The 20,674-nt window shown below is 41.7% G+C and overlaps 1 protein-coding gene across 1 annotated transcript in view; it reads right to left on the reverse strand.

Moving 5' to 3' along the window:
- Positions 1-19,064, reverse strand: part of MCM6 (minichromosome maintenance complex component 6) — a 40,993-nt gene extending 21,929 nt beyond the window's left edge. Inside the window, exons 1-7 of the mRNA XM_058664445.1 lie at positions 18,878-19,064; positions 15,342-15,488; positions 13,340-13,450; positions 12,035-12,284; positions 10,929-11,094; positions 10,517-10,662; positions 9,064-9,214 (exon numbers count right to left, since the gene is read on the reverse strand). Of these exons, the coding sequence (XP_058520428.1) occupies positions 9,064-9,214; positions 10,517-10,662; positions 10,929-11,094; positions 12,035-12,284; positions 13,340-13,450; positions 15,342-15,488; positions 18,878-18,984 (1,078 nt within the window). The 5' untranslated portion in view covers positions 18,985-19,064. The remainder of the gene's footprint in view (positions 1-9,063; positions 9,215-10,516; positions 10,663-10,928; positions 11,095-12,034; positions 12,285-13,339; positions 13,451-15,341; positions 15,489-18,877) is intronic.
- Positions 19,065-20,674: the final 1,610 nt, after the last annotated feature.

Below are 20,674 nucleotides of genomic sequence, written 5' to 3' on the forward strand. Positions count from 1 at the left end.
ACAGTCTCCCACACTTGTTCTAATGACAGCTTTTGCAGACCCATCAAGAATTTGAACAAACGGGGCTGGTTTTGTGGTACACATGGTTACACTCATGATACAGGTATCCCATACGGCTGTCAGTTTATATCCTGACTGCTTTGCTTCCAATCCAGCTCTCTGCTAATGAGCCAGGGAAAGCAGCAGAAAATGACCCCAGTGCTTGGGTCCGTTAGCCCTGTGGGTGACCTTGACGAGAGGTTCCTGGATCCTGGCTTCAGCTCGGCACAAAAGAGATTACAGCCATTTGGGGAGTGAATAGCAGACAAAGATCTTAATATTTCCAACTATCTTTCAAAGGGTTTAAGAAAATGGTCCATGTCACTTAACATTTATTACCTGAATACACGCTAACTGAACTGGCATGGACTAAGTAAGACGCTGAATGCAATCTATAGGTGCTTTTATCTGCAACCTATTCATAAAGCCTGTAAGAAAAAAGTTAAGAGTACTACTAAAGGAAACAAACTTCTATAGAATTGCTATCAAACACTCACATATTCGTACAAACCATTCCTTAAAAATAAAACGTTAAAAATCTAGAGTAACAGCTATTAAAAAGCACAAAATGCAGTTCTTTGTGGCCAAATGGGCCAAACTGGAAACCATAATGCTAAGGGAAATGAGCCAATCCCAAAAGGTCAGATACCACAAGTTTGCGTTAATTTAAGAGGATATGAGGTTATGCAAAACATGTTATTTTATGTATATTATATGTTGTGTATAAACTAAAACTGAATTGACAATGAGGTGATCACAGAAGATGGTTAAGAAATTGCAATTGTTTTTAACATACTGGTTACTCAATATTATAACTATTAGTTACACAACGAAGTTAATTGTTGCTGAGAGTACGTTGGAGCCTTTAATTGATCAGGTTGATAATCTGATGGTTCTGCCCTCAGACCGGAAGCTGAGGAACTAGATTGGACTATAAGATGTTGGACTCTACGTTTAGTTTATGCTTGCAAAGAGGGAATCTCAACTGTACTTGATCAGTGGATATGCAACAAGGTGGAATATTCCACATGGGGGGAGGGCGGGGGGAGGGGTGGGGTGATTCCCAGTTCCAACGAAACTGTATCACATAATACAATGTCATCAATGAATAAAAAAATAAAAAAATAAATAAAAAATGAAAATCTAGAGTAAGGCTGACTACAAAGAGCTGAAGCAACCTAAAAGCTTCTCCATGTCTTCCTTATGGGATGATTAAAAAAAAAATCATCAAACACATCAGTGAATCGCCAATATCTAGATCCGAATAGTAGTACTACAGATGTGAAAGTTGTTGCAAATGCTAAAGAATTTTTAGAACAAGATGGAACAATACAGATTGTCACAACTACTGCTGAGAAGAACTGACACATTCATTGATTCAAATTTTTGCCTGGCATTACTTCTGCAAGTGAAATGTCTGACTACTGAACTCAGTCAATGGCACAAAAAAGCACCTGAAACGAATTGCCTACCTGAAGAAATTTCTGCGTAAGAAGAAAAAGAACCCGAGACATGACATTGAGAAAGCATTTTCTACTATTTCTTTTTTTTCAAACTGTAATATTTTTTAATAGCATTTTTTACATTTTATTATTATTGCTATCATTTTATGATACAGTTCCATATTCCCTTATCCCCTCCCCAATTCCCTCTGTCCCTACCTAGTTCCTCTATATCATTACTAACATATAGTTTTTCATACTCAGTCATATGTCCATCATTACGAGCATGGACAATGGCAGAGAGTCCAGCATCCTATTGTCAAGATATAGTAAAGAGTTTTATTGCAAGTCCATCTTTGTCTGGAAACAGAGATGCATACCGCACTGCATCCTCACATCTGTATGTTAGTCTCCATTTCACAGCTACTGTACATCCCCTTAAATGAAAAGTCATGATACAAAATCAACAATAGAAAAATAGAAATTTACAATGCCATGAAGTTAAATGACATGTTACTAGATATGAGTCTCCATCACACAACTACTGTACATCCCCTTAACTGAAAAGTCGTGATACAAAATCAACAATGAAGAAAAATAGAAATTTACAATGCCATGAAGTTAAATGACATGTTACTAGATATGACAGTCTCCACTACTCAGCTACTACACATCCCCTTAAATGAAGAGCCACAAAACAAAAGCAACATCTGGGAGAAAAAAGAAATTAACAACACCATGAAATTAAATAACACACTACTATATGACAAAATGTGTAGCTGAAGAAATAAAAATCAAGAACCTTCTTGAAGAAAATGATGACACTGCATGATCTACGAGTCATTGAATGATTTAATCAGAACAAAGCGTTTTGAAGAGATGAAACCAACAGGAAACAACAAAACCCATGTGATACAGTTTCCGCTGATCTTTGTTGAAGTGTGTCTCCTCCAGACAATAAACAGATGGGTTTTGTTTTTTAATCCAGTCTACTAATCGATGACGTTTGATTGAGCTTAAGCCATTTACATTCAGAGTTTAATATACATGGGTGGTACTTTGGTCCTGTCATTTTAGCAATGGGTTGTTCACTGGTTTAGTCTTCTGTTGTCATTTTACTGGGATATTCTTCCCGTTTGCCTATCGTTTTGGTAGGTGCTATTCCTCTTCTCTGTCAAGAGAACTTCTTGAAGTATCATTTGTACGGCAGGTTTGGAAGAGGCAGATTCTTTTAGCTTTTCTTTACTGTGGAAGAATTTTATTTCATTTTCAAAGACGAAAGAAAGCTTTGCTGGATATGTTATCCTAGGCCGCCATTTTTTTTCTTTTAGAATCTGGAATATGTCACTCCATTCTCTTCTGGCCTGTAGTTTCCTGTGAGAGATCTCCTGTGAGCTTAATTGGCACTCTTTTATATGTCAATTGATTTTTTTCCCATGCACATTTAAGGATCTTTTCCTTATGTTCAATTGAAGAGAGCTTGATTATCATATGTCTTGGTGAAGATTGCTTTTTGATCGAGCCTGTTGGGAGTTCTGTGGCCCTCCTGGATATTGTTTCCCAATTCTTTCTCCAGATCAGGGAAATTTTCCTTTATTTCATTAAGTACATTTGCAAACTCAGCTTCTCTTTCTGCACCTTCTGGGACTCCCATAACTCCTATATTTGGCCTCTTAATAGTGTCTTTCAACTCTTGAATACTTTTTTTGGCCTGATTCAGCTCTGCTTCCAGCTTTTTGTTTGCTTCCCCCTGATGACAGGCACTATCTTGCAATTCTGAGATTCTTTCTTCTGCTTGATTCATTCTATTTTGGAGACTCTCCACTGTACTCTTAATTTGCTCTACTGTGTTCTTAATTTCTGATATACCAGCCTTGATTTGCTTTGTTGCTTCCTTAAATTCTTTGAACTCTTGCATGAGCTTCTCATTTTTGATCAGAATCTTTAAAATAAGTCTTACGGATTCTGTGTTCCCCATTCTCTCAATGTCTTCCTCAGTTAACTCTGGGGTTGGCATAGGGTTTTGCTCCTTTGCAGGGGAGTTTTCAGTAATATTCATTGTGCCTTTGTCTCTTCTTTTGCTCTTGGTCATTGCACTTCTGTTTAGCAGAGTTTTCTCCTTGGGGCAGGTTTCTAAGCTGTGTCACCCACAGGTCTACAATGCGAGTTTACTTACTGCGGTTGGTACACAACTTTTTGCTTGCAGCCACTTGTGCCACAACCTCCAGCGAGATCCAGGTCTGGGTTCTTATGTCAGATTTCCACCGTGGTCTCCACAGCCCCAGCTCTTGGCTCACCACTCTCCACCTCCTGTGATACCATGCTGAGGCTGCACTGTTGTCTCTGCAACCTTTCTCCCACTTCTGGCTGGAGTAGGTCCCAGGATTAGAGAGACACCAGGTGTCCTATATAGTTAGATTGTTGGTGGTGCTGATCTTGCCAGAACCTGTTGGACGTTAGGTCTGGGTGCCACACGGACCTATGTTGACCCATACGATGCCATAGTCAGTATTATTTTCCTGTGGGATCAGTACAATTCGCTGAATTCAGTGAGTTCTCGTGAGCTCAGCACATGCACAGTTCACTGTTGTCCTCTGCAGTCCCAAACCTATTGGCACAGTGCGCAAAATAGCGCCTGATGTACCACTACTACAGTTCTTGATCTGCTGGCCTTCAGATCCGAGGGCTATCCAGACCTGTCTTGGGTGGAACCTGTAGAATGCCACGTCATTGCAGGTCACCGAGTCAGAAATGTGCTCACTCCCAGCTCAGCACATGCGTAGTCCTTTCCCTTGCCCTTTTCTCCTTATGCAAAATGGCACCCAATTCAGCTCTAGGGGGCTGACTGGGCTATGAAATCTACCCTGTTCTCGCACTGCCCGTTTGAGATCTGCTGCTCTGTCTCTGCTCCTGGTCAAATCAAACGGACCAGCAGAATGGACAGACAGTTCTCTGTCTGGGCTCACCTCCCAAGTTCCCAGTGAAAGTCCCTTCCCACCTGGTTCCTGGTGGAGTTCTGGCTGCTGGTGGAGTTCAGATCGCCGTGATGGAGTATCAGTCACTGCAACACCACACTCCTGTGCCCGCTGCTTTCCTGTGTCTGTCAGTCTCCAGGTACCCCTCTGCTGTTGTTCTGTCCTTTCCTATTTCCTGAAATATGTCCTCTCTGCTTCATCCTGATTAAATGTTTTTCCGTCCATTTAAACATGTCCTTACCCTATTCCACCATCTTGATTCTCCCCAATCTACGATTTCAACAGTGAAAAATTTAAAAGGAAAACTTAAAAAGGGAGTAATACGGTTTGGTTGAACAGATGACAGAACCTCTTAAGGAAATATGCGGTAAACTGAAGAAGTAGGTTGTGACATTTTCTCAATTGCTTAAACACTAAAAACTAAAATGCTTAACATTAGAGATTATAAGCAGAGATTACTGATTACCTTAGGGGAATGTGCAGAAAACCTTTTTCCTCTGCCTAAGTAAAGTGCTAACAGAAAGATTCCTACAGATACTATTCCTCATAATCCCTGTACCGCAATTAGGGATTCCTTTTAGTTACCAGACATTGAACTGCTGCTGCTACATACTGAACAACACAGCATGTCCAGAAGAGTCGCATACGTGAGAACAAAGAGATTCTTCTTCACACAAAGACTGTCACTTAAGCATTGTGAAAACACAGAATTATTTGCAAAGAAAACTGTTTACAAACAAAAGTATGAACTATCTTCCTTTTATCCTCAATTGATACATGCTAACATCTCTTTTTCAATTCAAAATGATCTTATTCGATCAGTACTTTAGTGTTTTAGATTACATATCAAAAAAATGGAAGCCTAAAATTTCCAGAGTTGGGCTGGCAACATGGCATAGCACGTTAAGCCTCCACCTGCGGTGCTGGAAACCCATACGGGTGCTGGTTCCAGTCCTGCTTGCTCCACTTCTGATCTAGCCAGCTGCTAATATGCCTGGAAAGCAGTGGAGGATGACCCAACAGCTTGCATGAGGGAAATCTGGAACTTCTATTTTGCGACTGGTCAGATCCAGCCATTTGGGAAGTGAACCAGTATATGGAAGAACTGTCTCTCCTCTCTGTAGCCCTTGCCTTTAAATAAATCTTACAAATTACTTAATTTGTAATATTGCAAAAGCAATATTTCTCTTTTAAAATCTATGATGGTATCTTTATGCATTTTGAGTTCCATTTGGTATTAAATCCTTTATTTTTAATAACAGAAAGCCATTTACAGTGCAGATGATTTTTAAATCAAAGTAGTATCAGTGGAGAAAATTGCATAATTCAAGCAAATTTAGAGAATTTTTTCCCTTGTACTGACCTCTAAATCTGCTAAAAACATAAAAAGTGTGCAAAGCTAGGCTAAAAACTCTTAAGCATATTAAATGAAAAATGGCATTATAGATTAATCCACTTCAATCTCATTATTAAAAAAAACTATCTTCTACATTTTTTTCTTTTTTTAATTGTTTTTGACACAATTTAGTTGGCAGTGGGTTCTCCCCTTCCCCAAATTCCCTCCCCTCCAGGTTCATAATGGTATCCATTACATGTTAACTCTGTGATTTTTCTATAAACAAAATTATCAATCAAAAAAAAATCCATTCCACAAGTTTATGATACAAAATGTTCCTAGAAGGATGTGGTGTTTTTTTTAAACACTTCATTTTTTAATTATTACTTATTTTTATTGCAAAGTCAGATATACAGAAAGGAGGAGAGACAGATCTTCTGTCCAATGATTCACTCCCCAAATGGCTACAATGGCTGGTGCTGCACTGATGCGAAGCCAGGAGCCAGGAGCTTCTCCTGGGTTTCACGAATGGGTGGGTGCAGAGCTCCAAGTCTTTGGGCCATCCTCAACTGCTTTACCAGGCCACAAGCATGGAGCTGAATAGGAAGCAGAGGTGTGGGGATCAGAACTGGCGCCCATACGGATCCTGGCGTGTGCAAGGTGAGGCTATCACACCAGGCCCCGCTTTTTTTTTAATTAAAAAAATTTTTTTTCATGATACAGTTTCATAGGCTCAGTGATTTCTCCTATATTTATTACAATTGTATAGTCCTTCAACAACAGTCAGAAGCTCATCATTCTGTATTTAAATGTATCATGACACTGTAGGCACAGATAACAGTACAAAGTTGAGCATCCTATTGTCAAGACATATTTAAGAATTTCATCGGGAGTTCATCTTTTATCTGGGAGTAATACTGCACTGTATCTTTGAAACGACCTGTCTAACAATAGCACATTAATTGAAACCCTATAATGTCTAAGATTAAATCATAAGAAGCATTTTATGAGCCTGGCGTGATGGCTGAATTGGTTAATCCTCCCCTTACAAGCACCAGGATCTCATCCTGGCACAAGTTCGCCTGCTCCACCTCCCATAACTCCCTGCTTGTATGCTGGGAAAGCAGTCGAGGATGGCCCAAAGCCCTGGGACCCTGCACCCATGTGGGAGACCCGGAATAAGCTCCTGGCTTTGGACTGGCTCAGCTCCATTTGTTGTGGCCATTTGGGGAATGAATCAGCAGACGGAAGATTTTTCTTTGTCTCTCTATAAATCTGCCATTTCAATAAAATAACTTAGAAAAAAAGATAGCTTTTACTTCCCTTAAATCACTTGCTCTGAAAGAAGCAAGATGTTATGTTATAAAGACTCAAAGCGCTCTCCCATATGCACACTTTCATTAACAGCTAGTGGTAACTAGGAAGCCATCTGAGTAAGCTTTCTTCAAGAGGCTCCTCCTCTCCTAGTCAAATCTTCAGATGACTACAGGGCCTTCTGTCTCCTAACTGCAACCTCATTCTAAGATTGTAAACCAGAACCACTCATTTAAGGCTCTTATATTTCTGGATTCTGGACTTGCAGACTATGGAGACAATTTTTTTAAAGGAACTAAATATTGAAAGTTGAACAGCAACTAATTTGTGGGGGGAACAGAGAGTATTAAAATGTTGATATCTGCTCACCATAACAACAGTATAAAATCTATGAGGAATTAACATACAAGTTTTTGGTTGTTTTACCAACCAAATACACAGGTAGAAAAAAGGTTAATTTTAAATAACTGGAAATATATCCCTGAGAAAAATACACATTGTCTTCTAAGTATGGACAGCAAGTACAGAACACTTCAAGGGCAAAACAACAAACCTGAAAATCTAATTATGTCCTTAAATACACAAAGGGGATTTGATGGGCTCGGTACAGTGGCCTAGTGGCTGAAGCCCTCGCCTTGCATGCACTGAGATCCAATATGGGCACTGGTTCTAATCCCAGCAGCTCCACTTCCATTCCAGCCCTCTGCTTTTGGCCTGGGAAAGCAGTTGAGAAGGGCTCAAAGCCTAGGGCCCTTGTACCCACATGGGAGATCTGGAAGAGCTTGGCTCCTGGCTTTGGATTGGCACGGCACGGGCCATTGCGGTCTCTTGGGGAGTGAATTATTGGAGAAAGATATTTCTCTCTCTCTCCTCGTCTCTATATATCTGACTTTGCAATAAAAAATACATAGATCTTAGAATAAAAGGGGGGATTTGATTTAATATCAGTGAGCAGCTAAACAGGAGCTACATCAGCCATGTAACAAAGTCTTGGTCAACAACTAGGAGCATATTCTATGATGACCCTATAAGATTTTTTTAAGATTTATTTATTTTTATTTGAAAGACGGATATACAGAGAGAAGGAGAGACAGAGAGGAAGATCTTCCGCCCGATGGTTCACTCCCCAAGTGACCGCAACGGCTGGAGCTGAGCCGATCCGAAGCCAGGAGCCAGGAGCTCTTCCGGGTCTCCCATGCGGGTGCATGGTCCCAAAGCTTTGGGCCATCCTTGACTGCTTTCCCGGGTCACAAGCAGGGAGCTGGATGGGAAGCAGGGCCGCCAGGATTAGAACCAGCGCCCATATGGGATCCCGGTGCGTGCGAGGCGAGGCGAGGATTTTAATCACTACGCTATCGTACCAGGTCCGACCCTATAAGATTTTAATGAAGCTGAAAAATTCCTCTCCTCCTTGACTTTGTACCACCCTGAAACTGCATCTGTTTCTGATGAAGCTGTTGTCAATCATCCCAGAGTTCTACCAGTAACAAAATTGCAGCAGTTATGTATAGCACATAATAACTAAACATGATAATAAATACATTACTAGTTTACATTTCTACTTTAAAAAGTGAAAAAACAGAAAGTGTCAAAGGTAAATAAAGAAGGTAATGAACATGAAATAAAATGAAATCTCCATCTCTCAAAATTATTTCAGTTCCAGTCTCCCATAAATTAAGTAACCTCATGTCCAGGAAATAAAATTTTTCATTTTAACCATTTAAATGTATCAATTAACTGGTATTAAGCATGTTATATGACAGAACTACTACCACTGCCCTTTCCCAAATAGAAACTCTCCATTTGACCCATTTCCACAGTCCCTGAAGACTCCCAAGTTCACGAAAAACATTTTCATGTGAATTAGTGTTTTATCATCATCACACATATAAGATCATTACTGTCATTTACAATCATGTTGATTTCAAGTCTAGGTCACAAACTGAAGAATTCTTACCATGTATAGTAGGGAACAAGCTGGTGCAAAGATTGTGGTATAGGTTTTTATCTTGACTCATTTCAAATACTTTCTCCCACTCCTTCACAGTCATTTGGTTCTTAATGCTCTCAGCTGTCTGCTCTTCATCTCTGAGCTCCTTCCCTCCAAACTGAGGAATGGAGAAAAAAGAAAAACCAGTGAAGAAGCAACCAAAACAGTTTTGAAGAGAAAGAACTATACCACAAACAAGAAACAAAGCATACCTTGCAGGTCAACAATCTGTCTATGAGGTTTCATAATTATCATTTTTGAACTCCAAAAATAAGACCCAGGTTGTAATTATCCAACGAGTTTAAAAAAAAAAAAAAAAAAAAAAAGTAATCACCAGAGGTTGGTACAACTGCCTAGCACACTAAGCTGCCACTTACAGTCCAGCACCAGGTCGGGTCACTGGTTTAACTCCTGGTGCTTCACTTCCCATTCACTCCTTGCAACATGCCTGATGAAGCAGTGGAAACACGACCCCAGGGCCTTGGATCCCGGCCATGCACCTGGGAGACCTGGCTTCAGTCAGGTCCAGTCGTAGCTGTTACAGCCATTCGGGAAGTGAACCAGCAGATGGAATATCTCTGTCTTTATATATAATTCTGCTGTTCAATAAATAAATATGAATCTTTAAAAAGTAAAAATAAAAACAAACTCTTACCAGTAAATTATTTAAATGAATCTGATGAAGATACATAAAATGTTAATCACCAACACATCCGAAGAACAGAATATTATGTTCATTTCTTATATTTTATTTTATTTTATTGGAAAGTCAGATTTACAGAAAGGACAGTCAGAGAAAAAAGATCTTCTTGTCTGTTGGTTCCTTCCCCAAGCGGCCACCAATTGTTGGAGTTGAATAGATGCAAAGTCAGGAGCCAGGAGCTTCTTCTGGGTCTCCACATGAATGCAGAATTCCAAGGCTTTGGACCATCCTCCACTGTTTTCCCAGGCCACAAGCAGGGAGCTGGCTGGAAAGTGGAGCAGCTGGGCCAGGAACCAGTGCTCATATGGGATTCCATCAGTTACAAGGCAAATATTTAGCCACTAGGCTATTCTGTCATGCCTATCCACCTCTTTTGTAACACTGCATTATTTTTTCAAATCTTTTTCCATTCAAGACGGAGAGTAAGTTAACTGAATGGCAATTTTGCTAGAGGTAAATTACTCTCAAAAACAGCAATTAACTTCACTTCCCACATTAGTACCACACCTTTTTTATTTACTCAGAACGGAGGAACCATGACACTTTACAAAAACCAATAGGGATAATTTTTTTGTACTGCATTCAAAGCACTGAGCTCTTATGTGAGGAAACACAAACCTGAAAAACTATTAAAACTGAATTATTGAAAAGTATTAACTCTGGTAGCATCCAGAGGTCTTTTTCAAATTTTGCCACATGATAAATATAAGGACTCACCCTTGGGTTTGTTGGTGCAACAAAGCAAGCAAGAAAGACCAGCCTGTAGGAAAGGTCCCTGACACCAAGAGCTCGGAGTCCTCGAATCCCTTCTGTCTCATAACCATCAACGCCACTGACACGGGAATTAGTTTCTGCACGTGCTCCTGAAAGATTCAATTGTAGGTTATTTCTCAGTTCCAACAGAAAGATTCTAAGATCCAAAGATGATCAAACAAATATGAAATCCAAGTTTCAAGTAAGCTTTGAAAACTTTCATAACATCTTTCATAGCATCTGCTGTAGCATAACCAATTTGTTTTTGTTCTCTTCATATTTCTTTGGCCATCCCTGATTAGAGGTCAAAAAGACAAGATATGAAAAGCACCTAACCTACAATTCAGTAACAATTTATTTTAGACAGATTACTGACCTGGTGTGCTAAGCTTGGAGACATCTGGCACAACAATCAGTGTCCCTGTAAAGTCACACTTGTCACCAGCTTGAGCTGACTCTACAGCCTCTGCCCTCAAGATGACTTCTAAACTGCGGGGTATACTCCCTCGAGGAAGCTCAGCTTGAGTCTCCTGAATGCGAACCTACAACAAGAATAACGCCATACAATATAAATTAAATGAAACAAATAACAGAAGTGTTACGAACTATCCTACTGCTTGTAAATTTTTGCACTAATTCCAGCTTCCTAATGAAGCTATCTGGAAAGCAAAACGTGATGGTTCAGATGGCTGGGTTCCTGCAACTCACTGAAAACTGGACTGAATTCTCAGATCTTGGCCAACCCAGTCACAACCTAACCATTTAGGGAGTAAGCCAGTGAATGGGAGCTCCTCTGTCAGATAATATATGTGTATTTCCAATGATTATCAAGACAGGTCCAAACTTACAAGCAAGATTTAAGGATCAAGCCATTCAAGACCCTATATGAAATAATCTCTCAGATGACCTCCAAGATGGATGCTTCACTTCAGTCATGATCATTTCAGAGCTTCCACCTAGCCTGTCCATCCCCTATCTACCAAAGTTTACACTTAACACAAGGTTACTTCTCCCATGTTTTTTAGTTTCAATTCATCATCACTGTAATTTTCAATAACTTTTAAATTCTGACAAACATTTTCTTTCTTGCTTCCCTTCCTTACTTGACAAGGGTCGGGGGAGACACACACATAGATAGTGCTCCCATATGCTGGTTCACTTTCCAAATGTCCAGAATGACTAAAATTAGTCCAGGTACCAAAGCTGGGAACTCAATTCAGGTTTCCCAAGTGTTGGCAGGAATATAATTATTTGCCTTCCAACATCTACATCTGTAGAAAGCTTGCTGGGAGACACAGCTGAGAAACCAACACAAGTACTGAGTGTGAGACACAGGCATCCAAACCACTAAACAACTATCTCTGTGGTTACTTGACAATAATTCACATAAAATTTAAATGTAATATTACCTAAATAAACTAAATGCAAGGGTGTGAAAGGGAATTGGAACACAAGCTAATTTAAAGAGAAGGAAATAAATACCTTCTGAAAGTCAACAAATCTTGATTTATTTGTATCCAGCAAGAATCTCCTCCTGTTGGCACAAACTGGGTTTCTGCAGATATTGGGCTGTGTGTATTTGAACTGCTGTTCCACATCCCTGATCACCGTCTGACAGTCCAAGCACAGGAAAGTCCCGCTCACCAGCTCTGGATGGACCGGGTGAGTCCGTACCACCTGCCCACTTATCCGAGTGAGTAAACCAATTCTGGATGAGGTGAGTTCACGAATCCTATTTAAAGATAAATATCCTACTAGTAAATATTCCTTTCTCAACTAAGAAATCTGTTTTAATAAGGAAATTCAATAATTTATGATAATGAAAATAAAAGTTGTTCTTCGGACTTTACTGAAAAAACAATTCAGTAAACACAGCCATTCTTTAATTGCAGTGTGTACGCATTCACAATAAAACACCTCACACAGGGGTGGGAGAGAAGAACAAAAAAAAAAACCAAAAAACAAGGATGTCAAATGACTAAAAATTGAAATTACAACAAGGATAATCCTAGTTTTCTTCTATACAGATTTTTCTCATCTATACTCTATAAGAATGAATTACTTTCATAATGAGGTTATCACAGGAAAGAATTTTCTACTCAGAAGTTCAAACTATTTTCACACATCCATTTTATATGAAAAAGCTGGCGATTTTGTAAAGTACTTTCAGTTGTTTCAGTTTTCAAAAAAATCACTGAAATTTGTTTAAACAATTTCATTTTAAATAACTGTTAAAGGAGTATTTGAAAACTGTATTTAAGCGACAAAAATCATTAGATCAGTAAATCTCTACAAGTGTTCTCATTAACTGCATGTTCTCGTGTGACTCATTTTTTGCCAACCTTCTCTAAAAGGTGTTCTAAAATGTAACAATCCAGAGGATTGCTCTATTTCACTTATTTACCATCCCACCTTCACATCAAATGTTTTTCAAAACTACTTATTCTGTGTACCTGTTTATAACTCAAAAAAAGCCAATCTGTTTCAAAGTGCGCATACAAAACATTATTCCTTCCCCTATATTTCACATCAGTTTATAAGTATCTTCTTTTTTTGGTACAATTTTGTCACTGTCATGACAAGGTAATTTTACAGCAATAAAGCCAGAAGATTTTACAGATGAAACAACTGAGGCCCTCGTCAGAGGAACAAGCATCATTTATATATCAAATAACTCACTCACAGCCTATCAGTATATCTACAGCAACCTACCAAATTTTCTGAACATCAGCTAAATAGTATCATTACTATTTGGTGAATTCCTTTTCTAAAATGAGTTTTTCTTACTTGTGTCTGGTAGGCAGGTCTTGAAATGCAACGTAAAAATCCTTGGCAGGAGGGATCTCTTTACGGTCTTTGACGAAAGTTTTCAAGGCCCGACACAGGTAAGGGTAAACTCTGAAAAAGAAAAAGTCAACTGATATATCAGAGGTCTATCAAGTTCTCTTTCATCTTCATGCTTGCAACAGCTGAGACTAGGGAATTTCACCTGAACACAAGGTCTACTGCACTACCTAATCTTTTCTTAAGCGTCTGTATCAACCGTCTTCCATCCCACCACGAAATAAGCACCAAAGGTAAATACTTTACTTATTTTATGTTTAAATAATCATTTATCACTCCCATTCTAGGCCACTGTTTTGTAACAAAACTCTACCTAAAGCAATTTGATGTTCAATATTGTGAAGTTGCTCTGGGCTATTTTCAATCTAATTAAAACAATTTCATATTTGGTATAAGACTAAGATTTCTGCTTCATTCTTGACTGATGATATATAAAGACAAGGGAGAAATTTAGCAAATAAGCAGAAATGTTACAACTGACTGGTTCATCTGATGTGTGCATATCTTCTGATGTAAGATCTCAGCATATCTTTTGATGTAAGAGCTACTTCCACAGGAGAAAAATGCTGGACACTTCATGTAGAAGGTTTAGTACAGCCACTTCTATCACCAAGCCTAATTATCTACTTCCCTCCCACTTAATGAACCTTTTAAGTCTTCTCCATGATTTATATTACTAATTTAATGATTTATATTACTAATGTGAAAGGCAGAATTCCATAGAAAGGGAAAGACAGATCTTCTATTTGCAGGTTCACTTCCCAAACAACTCTAACAGTGAGTCTGGACCAATCTGAAGCCAGGAAATTCTGGGTCTCCCACATTGGTGCAGAGGTGCCCAACCACTTAGGCCATCTTCTGCTGCTTTTCTCAAGTACAACATTAGGCAGCTGGATCGGAAAAGGAATAGCCAAGACTCCAACTGGAGCCTAAAGGGATGCCAGCATCATAGGTAGTGGCCTTACCCATTACCTTCAATATTGTTCCAAACATTCTATGACTAGAAACTGAGATAATCCTATCTTTCCACCTACCAGAAGAGCATTATCATGCCTTATTCCTAGATTCCATTTTTCTTTCATGACTGCCCAGCGTGTGTGTTTAAATTTATTCTTTACATTTTTACTGGAAAGGCAGATTTCAGAGAGGAGACACAAATATCTTTCACCTGCTGGTTCAGTCCCCAAATGTCCACAATGGCCAGAGCTGAGACAAGCCAGGAGTGTCTTTTGGGTCTTCCACACAAGTGCAGTGCCCCAAGGCTTTTGGCCATCCTCAACTGCTTTCACAGTCCACAAGCAGGGAGCTGGATGGGAAATGGGCAGCTGGGACATGAACTGGTACCCATGTGGGATGCCAGAACTTGCAAGTCAAGGATTTAGCTACTGAGCTATTGTGGCAGGCCCCCAGTGTTTATTTCAAATTGATTATGGTCACATTTATCTAACCCAAATGCAGACAAATGAACCAGTAGGATGGAAGTTATTTCTCTAACTCTGCCTTTCATATTAAACAATCTTAAAAAAAAAAAAAAAAGTGGGGGCGGGTGTTTAATACTGTAGAGTGAAAAGCGATAAAAAAAAGAATACCCTTTAACAAAAGACATAAAAACAGCCTTACAAATCACTGCAACTGCAGATTTGGAAGGGTCTTTGAACTCTATTGCAGCAGATCTACTAATGGTGGTTAATTATAGGTGATTGAATTACAAGTCTCAAAACAGGATTATTTCAGCCTTACTATTCTCTCAATTTTTACCAGTATAAAATTAATATGCATATTGGGTTTATGACTTCAAAAAAATAAACTTTAACGGAACAAGAAATGAAACAACATCACTTTGAAAAAGTACAACAGCTACCCTTTTGCCCATTCTTAGACTTCTAGTCTAGCAGCTGGTTTCCTGGCTCTACTACTAGAGTCAGGAAGATAAATACATCCATACCTATAAAACTCTTCTTGAATGGTGGTGGAAAGTTGCTGGTTAAACTGCTCCAGGTCCACAAAACTAACAACCAATGTGTTTCTCTCAGGACGAATCAGCTCCTCTGCTAACTGCAAATACTTAATTTCTCCATCACTGTTCTGGAACCTGTGGATATACACAAGTCAGTTAAATCAAAGAGTTAAGCAGCCAAAACAATCATCTAAATGCCTGACAATTCCTTTTGCTACACAGTCAGCATTTGGTTAAGACAAGCCCCATGTGTAACTGTTCTTTTTTTTTTTTTTAAAGATTTATGTATTTTATTACAAAGTCAGATATACAGAGAGGAGGAGAAACAGAGAGGAAGATCTTCAGTCCGATGATTCACTCCCCAAGTGAGCCGCAACAGCCAGTGCGCGCTGATCCGAAGCCGGGAACCTGGAACCTCTTCCGGGTCTCCCATGCGGGTGCAGGGTCCCAAGGCATTGGGCCATCCTCGACTGCTTTCCCAGGCCACAAGCAGAGAGCTGGATGGGAAGTGGAGCTGCCGGGATTAGAACCGGCACCCATATGGGATCCCAAGGCGTTCAAGGCGAGGACTTTAGCCGCTAGGCCACTGTGCCGGGCCCGTAACTGTTCTTAACTTGCAGCAACTTACTCTTATCAATCTTTCTGTTACTGTTTTTTAAAATAGAATAGGTTTGGGCTTGGCAGCGTGGCCTAGCGGCTAAGCTCGTCGCCTTGATCCCATATGGCCCCTGGTTCTTATTCCGGCAGCTCCACTTCCTCTCTATCTCTCCTCCTCTCAGCATATCTGACTTTGTAATAAAGATAAAATAAATCTTTAAAAAAAAAAAAATAGAATAGGTCATCATTTTACCTGGTGGAATCACTGTGAAGACTAAATGAGACAATGCTTGTAAAGTTATTTAGTCTGAATTTAAAACTAAATTTCTTAATATTTTCCAATCAACAAAATGCTGTTTAGTTTCGTACAATAAAAAATAGAAAGTGTTAAAATAGGATATTCAGGCAAAATTCAAAGATGTAGTTCCAACTGGAAACTTAAGAACAATTATTTGGTGATCTCAAACTAAAAAAATACCCACCCAAAAATGCACTTTACTGCCTAAGACATACAAAGATAAAAACATGAATATACACAAAACAAAATGTTTCCCCAAAAGGCCAAGCAGACAATCATACAGATTTACTTTGCTTTTTTAACATAATACCAAGATTTCGAGGCAAAATCAATCCCTCCTCCAAATATAGCATGTTCTGATTTCTAAATATTTATGAACCACCACCCCTGTGCAAAAACCACTATGCCAGAGGTGCTTGAGCCTGAAAATAGAAAAGTTGTCCTCTCTCAGGATACTCTAACAGGAAGCAGACACGTCAACAATTAAGACAGGTATGAAAGTTGCTCCTACTAACAAGTATAAGAAATGTGATAGGGTAATAAAAACTAACTGCCTACTGGAACCTACAGAAAAAAATCTGTACACATACAAAATAGCATGAAAAATCTACCTCGAGGGACTGGCTCTGTAGCTTAGTGAGTGCATTAAGCTCTTTCCTGCTCTGCTTCCGATCCAGGTCCCTGTTACTGTGCTTCTGGTTTTAGCCTAGCCCAGTCCTAGCCATTGAGGAGTGAACAAGTGGATTGTTCTCTCTCTGCATCTCCTTTTCCATCTGTATAACTATGCCTTTCAAATAAATAAAAATAAATCTAAAAAAAAAAGCCATTAGGGCCTGGGGCAATGGCTCCGTGGATAACATCCTTGCCTTGCAGGGTCCCATATGAGGGCTGGTACATGTCCTAATGGCTTCACTTCCCATCCAGCTCCCTGCTTGTGGCCTGGGAAAGCAGTTGAGAACGGCTCAAGGCCTTGGGATGCTGCACCCACATGGGAGACCTTTAAGAGGCTCTGGGCTCCTGGCTTTGGATCAGTATGGCTCCAGCCGTTGTGGCCGCTTGGGAAGTGAATCAATGGACAGAAGATCTTCCTTTCTGTCTCTCCTCCTCTCTATATATCTGACTTTACAATAAAAAATAAATCTTAAAAAAATATTTATTTTATTTGCAAAAGATACACACAGAAGGAGACAAAGAGAGAGCTCTTCAATTCATTGGTTTACTTCCCAAATGATCACAACAGGCTGATCTGAAGACAGGCAGGAGCTTTCTCTAGGTCTCACACACAACATAGCTTGCATGCCCCAAGTACTGGGGACCCCGTCATCCATGCAGAAAACCTGAATGCAGCTCCATGTTCCTGGCTTAGGCCTGGTCCATCCTTGCTACCGTGGCCATTTGGGGAGGGAATCAGCAGACAGAAGACTGTAGCTGCTTTTCAGGTGCATTTTAAAAAAGCGGGGGTGGGAGGAAAACCACACTGAGGATGGGGTTCACATTTTCAAGTGACTGACAGGTTGTTACATGGAAAAAGAACTCCATTTCTGCCTGTGATTCACAAGAGCCAGAAGCGGGCCAGGCTAAAGCAAACAGCCAGGAACCTAAGAACCTGAGCTACCACCTGCCGCCTCCCAGGCACATTAACATCCGTGGGAAGCTAGATAAGAAGCACAGGCAGGACTCCCAGGCACTCTGGTACTGAATGCTGGCTGGTATGTGGGGCGCCAAGCAATGACTTCACCTGCAGCACCCCAATGTAATGCGACTCAAAGTAGGCAAGCACATTTTGATCCATCCTACAACACAAACTTCGATGACATCAGACTGAGCATTAAGCTGAAAAATAAGTCGGACACAAAAGACAAACACTGGTGTGACTCCACTGGTAATCAAATTCAGAGACAAGAAGAGGATGGATGCCCGCGGGCGGGAAAGGGGAGTACTGGGGTTAGTGTTTGCCAGGTACAGTTTCTGTCTGGGAACAGGAGAGCTCCGGACACAGATAACGGTACCAAATGAACTTAACGCCACTGAACTGTGCGTTCAAAATGGGTTAGAATGTTAACTCGTCAAGTATGCTTCATCACGAAACACTTCAGAGAGAACATCTGCTAGAAGAATTACGGTGGGAGATGTCAAACGGGCTGAGGGGGTTAGGAGAGATTCTAAAGATAACAGGTAACTATTCCAAGGCGTAGGGAGAAAGGGCTGGAGGCACCTGCAACTTAACCTGCAGCATCGAGACCCGGCCATGCTCACCCTCCCGAGCAGCCCGCCAGAACACTGCGGGCCCCGAAAACCGAAACTTCCCTCCACACCGACTGCTAGGGCGGCCCAGGCCTGCGGCGCCCCCGGACCGACCCGGCCGAGCCTCGGGTACCGCGAAAACCGCCTAGACTGCCGCCTCCCAGGGCTGGGGACACACAATGACCCACGCAGAGGCTGAGGGCACAGGGTGCAGCTACAGCGACTGGACCCCCGGACACGAGCCCAGCCCCGCGCCCGAGGCCCTGGCCTGCCGCAGGTAGCCGGGCCGGGGCAGCTCCTCCCAGGCGCGCGACCCTCGGTTCCCGAACGCGCATCGGCCCGGCGCCCACGGACTCGGGGAGGCCCAGGCTGCCGGTGAACTTACTCCTCCAAGAAGTCTAGGAACAATTTCTGGCACTTTTCGGCCACCTCGTCGCGGACTTCCAAATGCTGGCTGCCGGCGCCCGGCTCCGCTGCCGCCGCGAGGTCCATGGCTGCCCAGAGCTCAGGGCCTCCACCTCGAGCCCGCCACGAGTCGCTTCCCCCTCAGACGCTGCCGCTTTGCGCGCGCCGCCGCCGCTTCCGCCCCGCCCCCTGCCGCAATCGCAGCCAATCGTGGCATAGAAGCTCGGGGGTTTCGCGCCAAACCTGCCCAATGAACGGTGGCTTCGCACAAAGCTCCACCTACTGCTCGGGGATTTCGCGCCAAATGCAAAGACCCAGAAGCCGAGGCGGCGGCTGTCTGCTTCTGCGCCTGCGCAGGGTGGGCGTGACGCGTGCGTGTGTCTGCCGTGTGTGCGCCTTGTGTGTGTGTGTGTCTTGTTTTGTTTTGTTTTGTTTTGTTTTCTTGCGCCTGTTGTGTGTGTTTTTTGGTTTTTTGGTTTTTTTTTAGTTCTTTTCCATCATTCTACGGGTTTTACTTGGGTAGTAGGAGTAAGGTTGCCTGGAGGAGAAAAGTGAGTAAAATTCAGGCCTGTGTTTGCTGCAGAGTTGGAAATAGGCTGTAGACGACGGAATAGAACCTGGTGAGACATAGAAACTGCTGGCGGGCCCGGCGCGATAGCGTAGTGGCTAAAGTCCTCACCTTGAACACGCCATGATCCCATATGGGCTCCGATTCTAATCCCGGCAGCTCCACTTCCCATCCAGCTCCCTGCTTGTGGCCTGGGAAAGCAATCGAGGACGGCCCAAAGCCTTGGGACCCTGCATCTGCATGGGAGACCTGGAAGAAGCTCGTGGCCCCTGGCTTTGGTTCAGTTCAGCTCCAGCCGGTGAGGCCGCTTGAGAATCAGCGGATGGAAGATCTTCCTGTCTCTCCTCCTCTCTGTATATCTGCCTTTCCAGTAAAAATACATAGTAAAAAATTAATAAATCTTAAAAAAAAAAAAAAACTGCTGGCGAAGCTGGCCTTGAAGCTGGTCTTGAAGTCAGCCATGTTAGGCCCTGTCACTTGGTCTACCCCTAAAAGCACACCCTGGGCTTCTATTTCCAAATTCCTTTGGGGCCAATTCTTCCTGACTTCTTTTCCCTAGGTTTTCCTGCTGTTTCTCTAGCCATTCCCGGTTTGCCTCAAAAACCCTTTTAAATAACCAATCCCTTGTACGTACTGATTCCACAGCCCTCTTTTCTCTCTTGGACGGGCCCTTCATTCCCAAATGGTGGCAAGAGCCAAGTCGACGCCATTCCAAAGCCATGAACCTAGAATTCCATCGTAGTCTCCCACATAGGGGACAGACACCCAGAACTGGGCCATTTTCTACTACCACTCCAGGCGCAGGAAGCTGGAATGGAAGTGGGAGCAGCCAGGAACTCAAACAACCCTCCCAATATGAGATGCTGCCTTTGCAGCACCTGAAATTATCTTCCAACTTGCAACATATTAAAAAGGAGTTTTTTTAAAGGCCTATTACTCTTTTTTCTTTAAAGATTTATTTATTTTTACTGGAAAGGCAGATATACAGAGAGGAGGGGAGACAGATCTGTCCGCTGATTCACTCCCCAAGTGACCACGATGGCTGGAGCTGAGCCAATCCGAAGCCAGGAGCCAGGAGCTTCTTCCAAGTCTCCCATGCAGATGCAGGTTCCCAAGGCTTTGGGCCATCCTCGACTGCTTTCCCAGGCCACATGCAGGGAGCTGGTTGGGGTGTGGGGCTGCTGGGATTAGAACCGGCACACATATGGG

Source organism: Ochotona princeps, chromosome 5 (genome assembly GCF_030435755.1).
Source record: "Ochotona princeps isolate mOchPri1 chromosome 5, mOchPri1.hap1, whole genome shotgun sequence".
Classification (NCBI taxonomy): Eukaryota; Metazoa; Chordata; class Mammalia; order Lagomorpha; family Ochotonidae; genus Ochotona; species Ochotona princeps.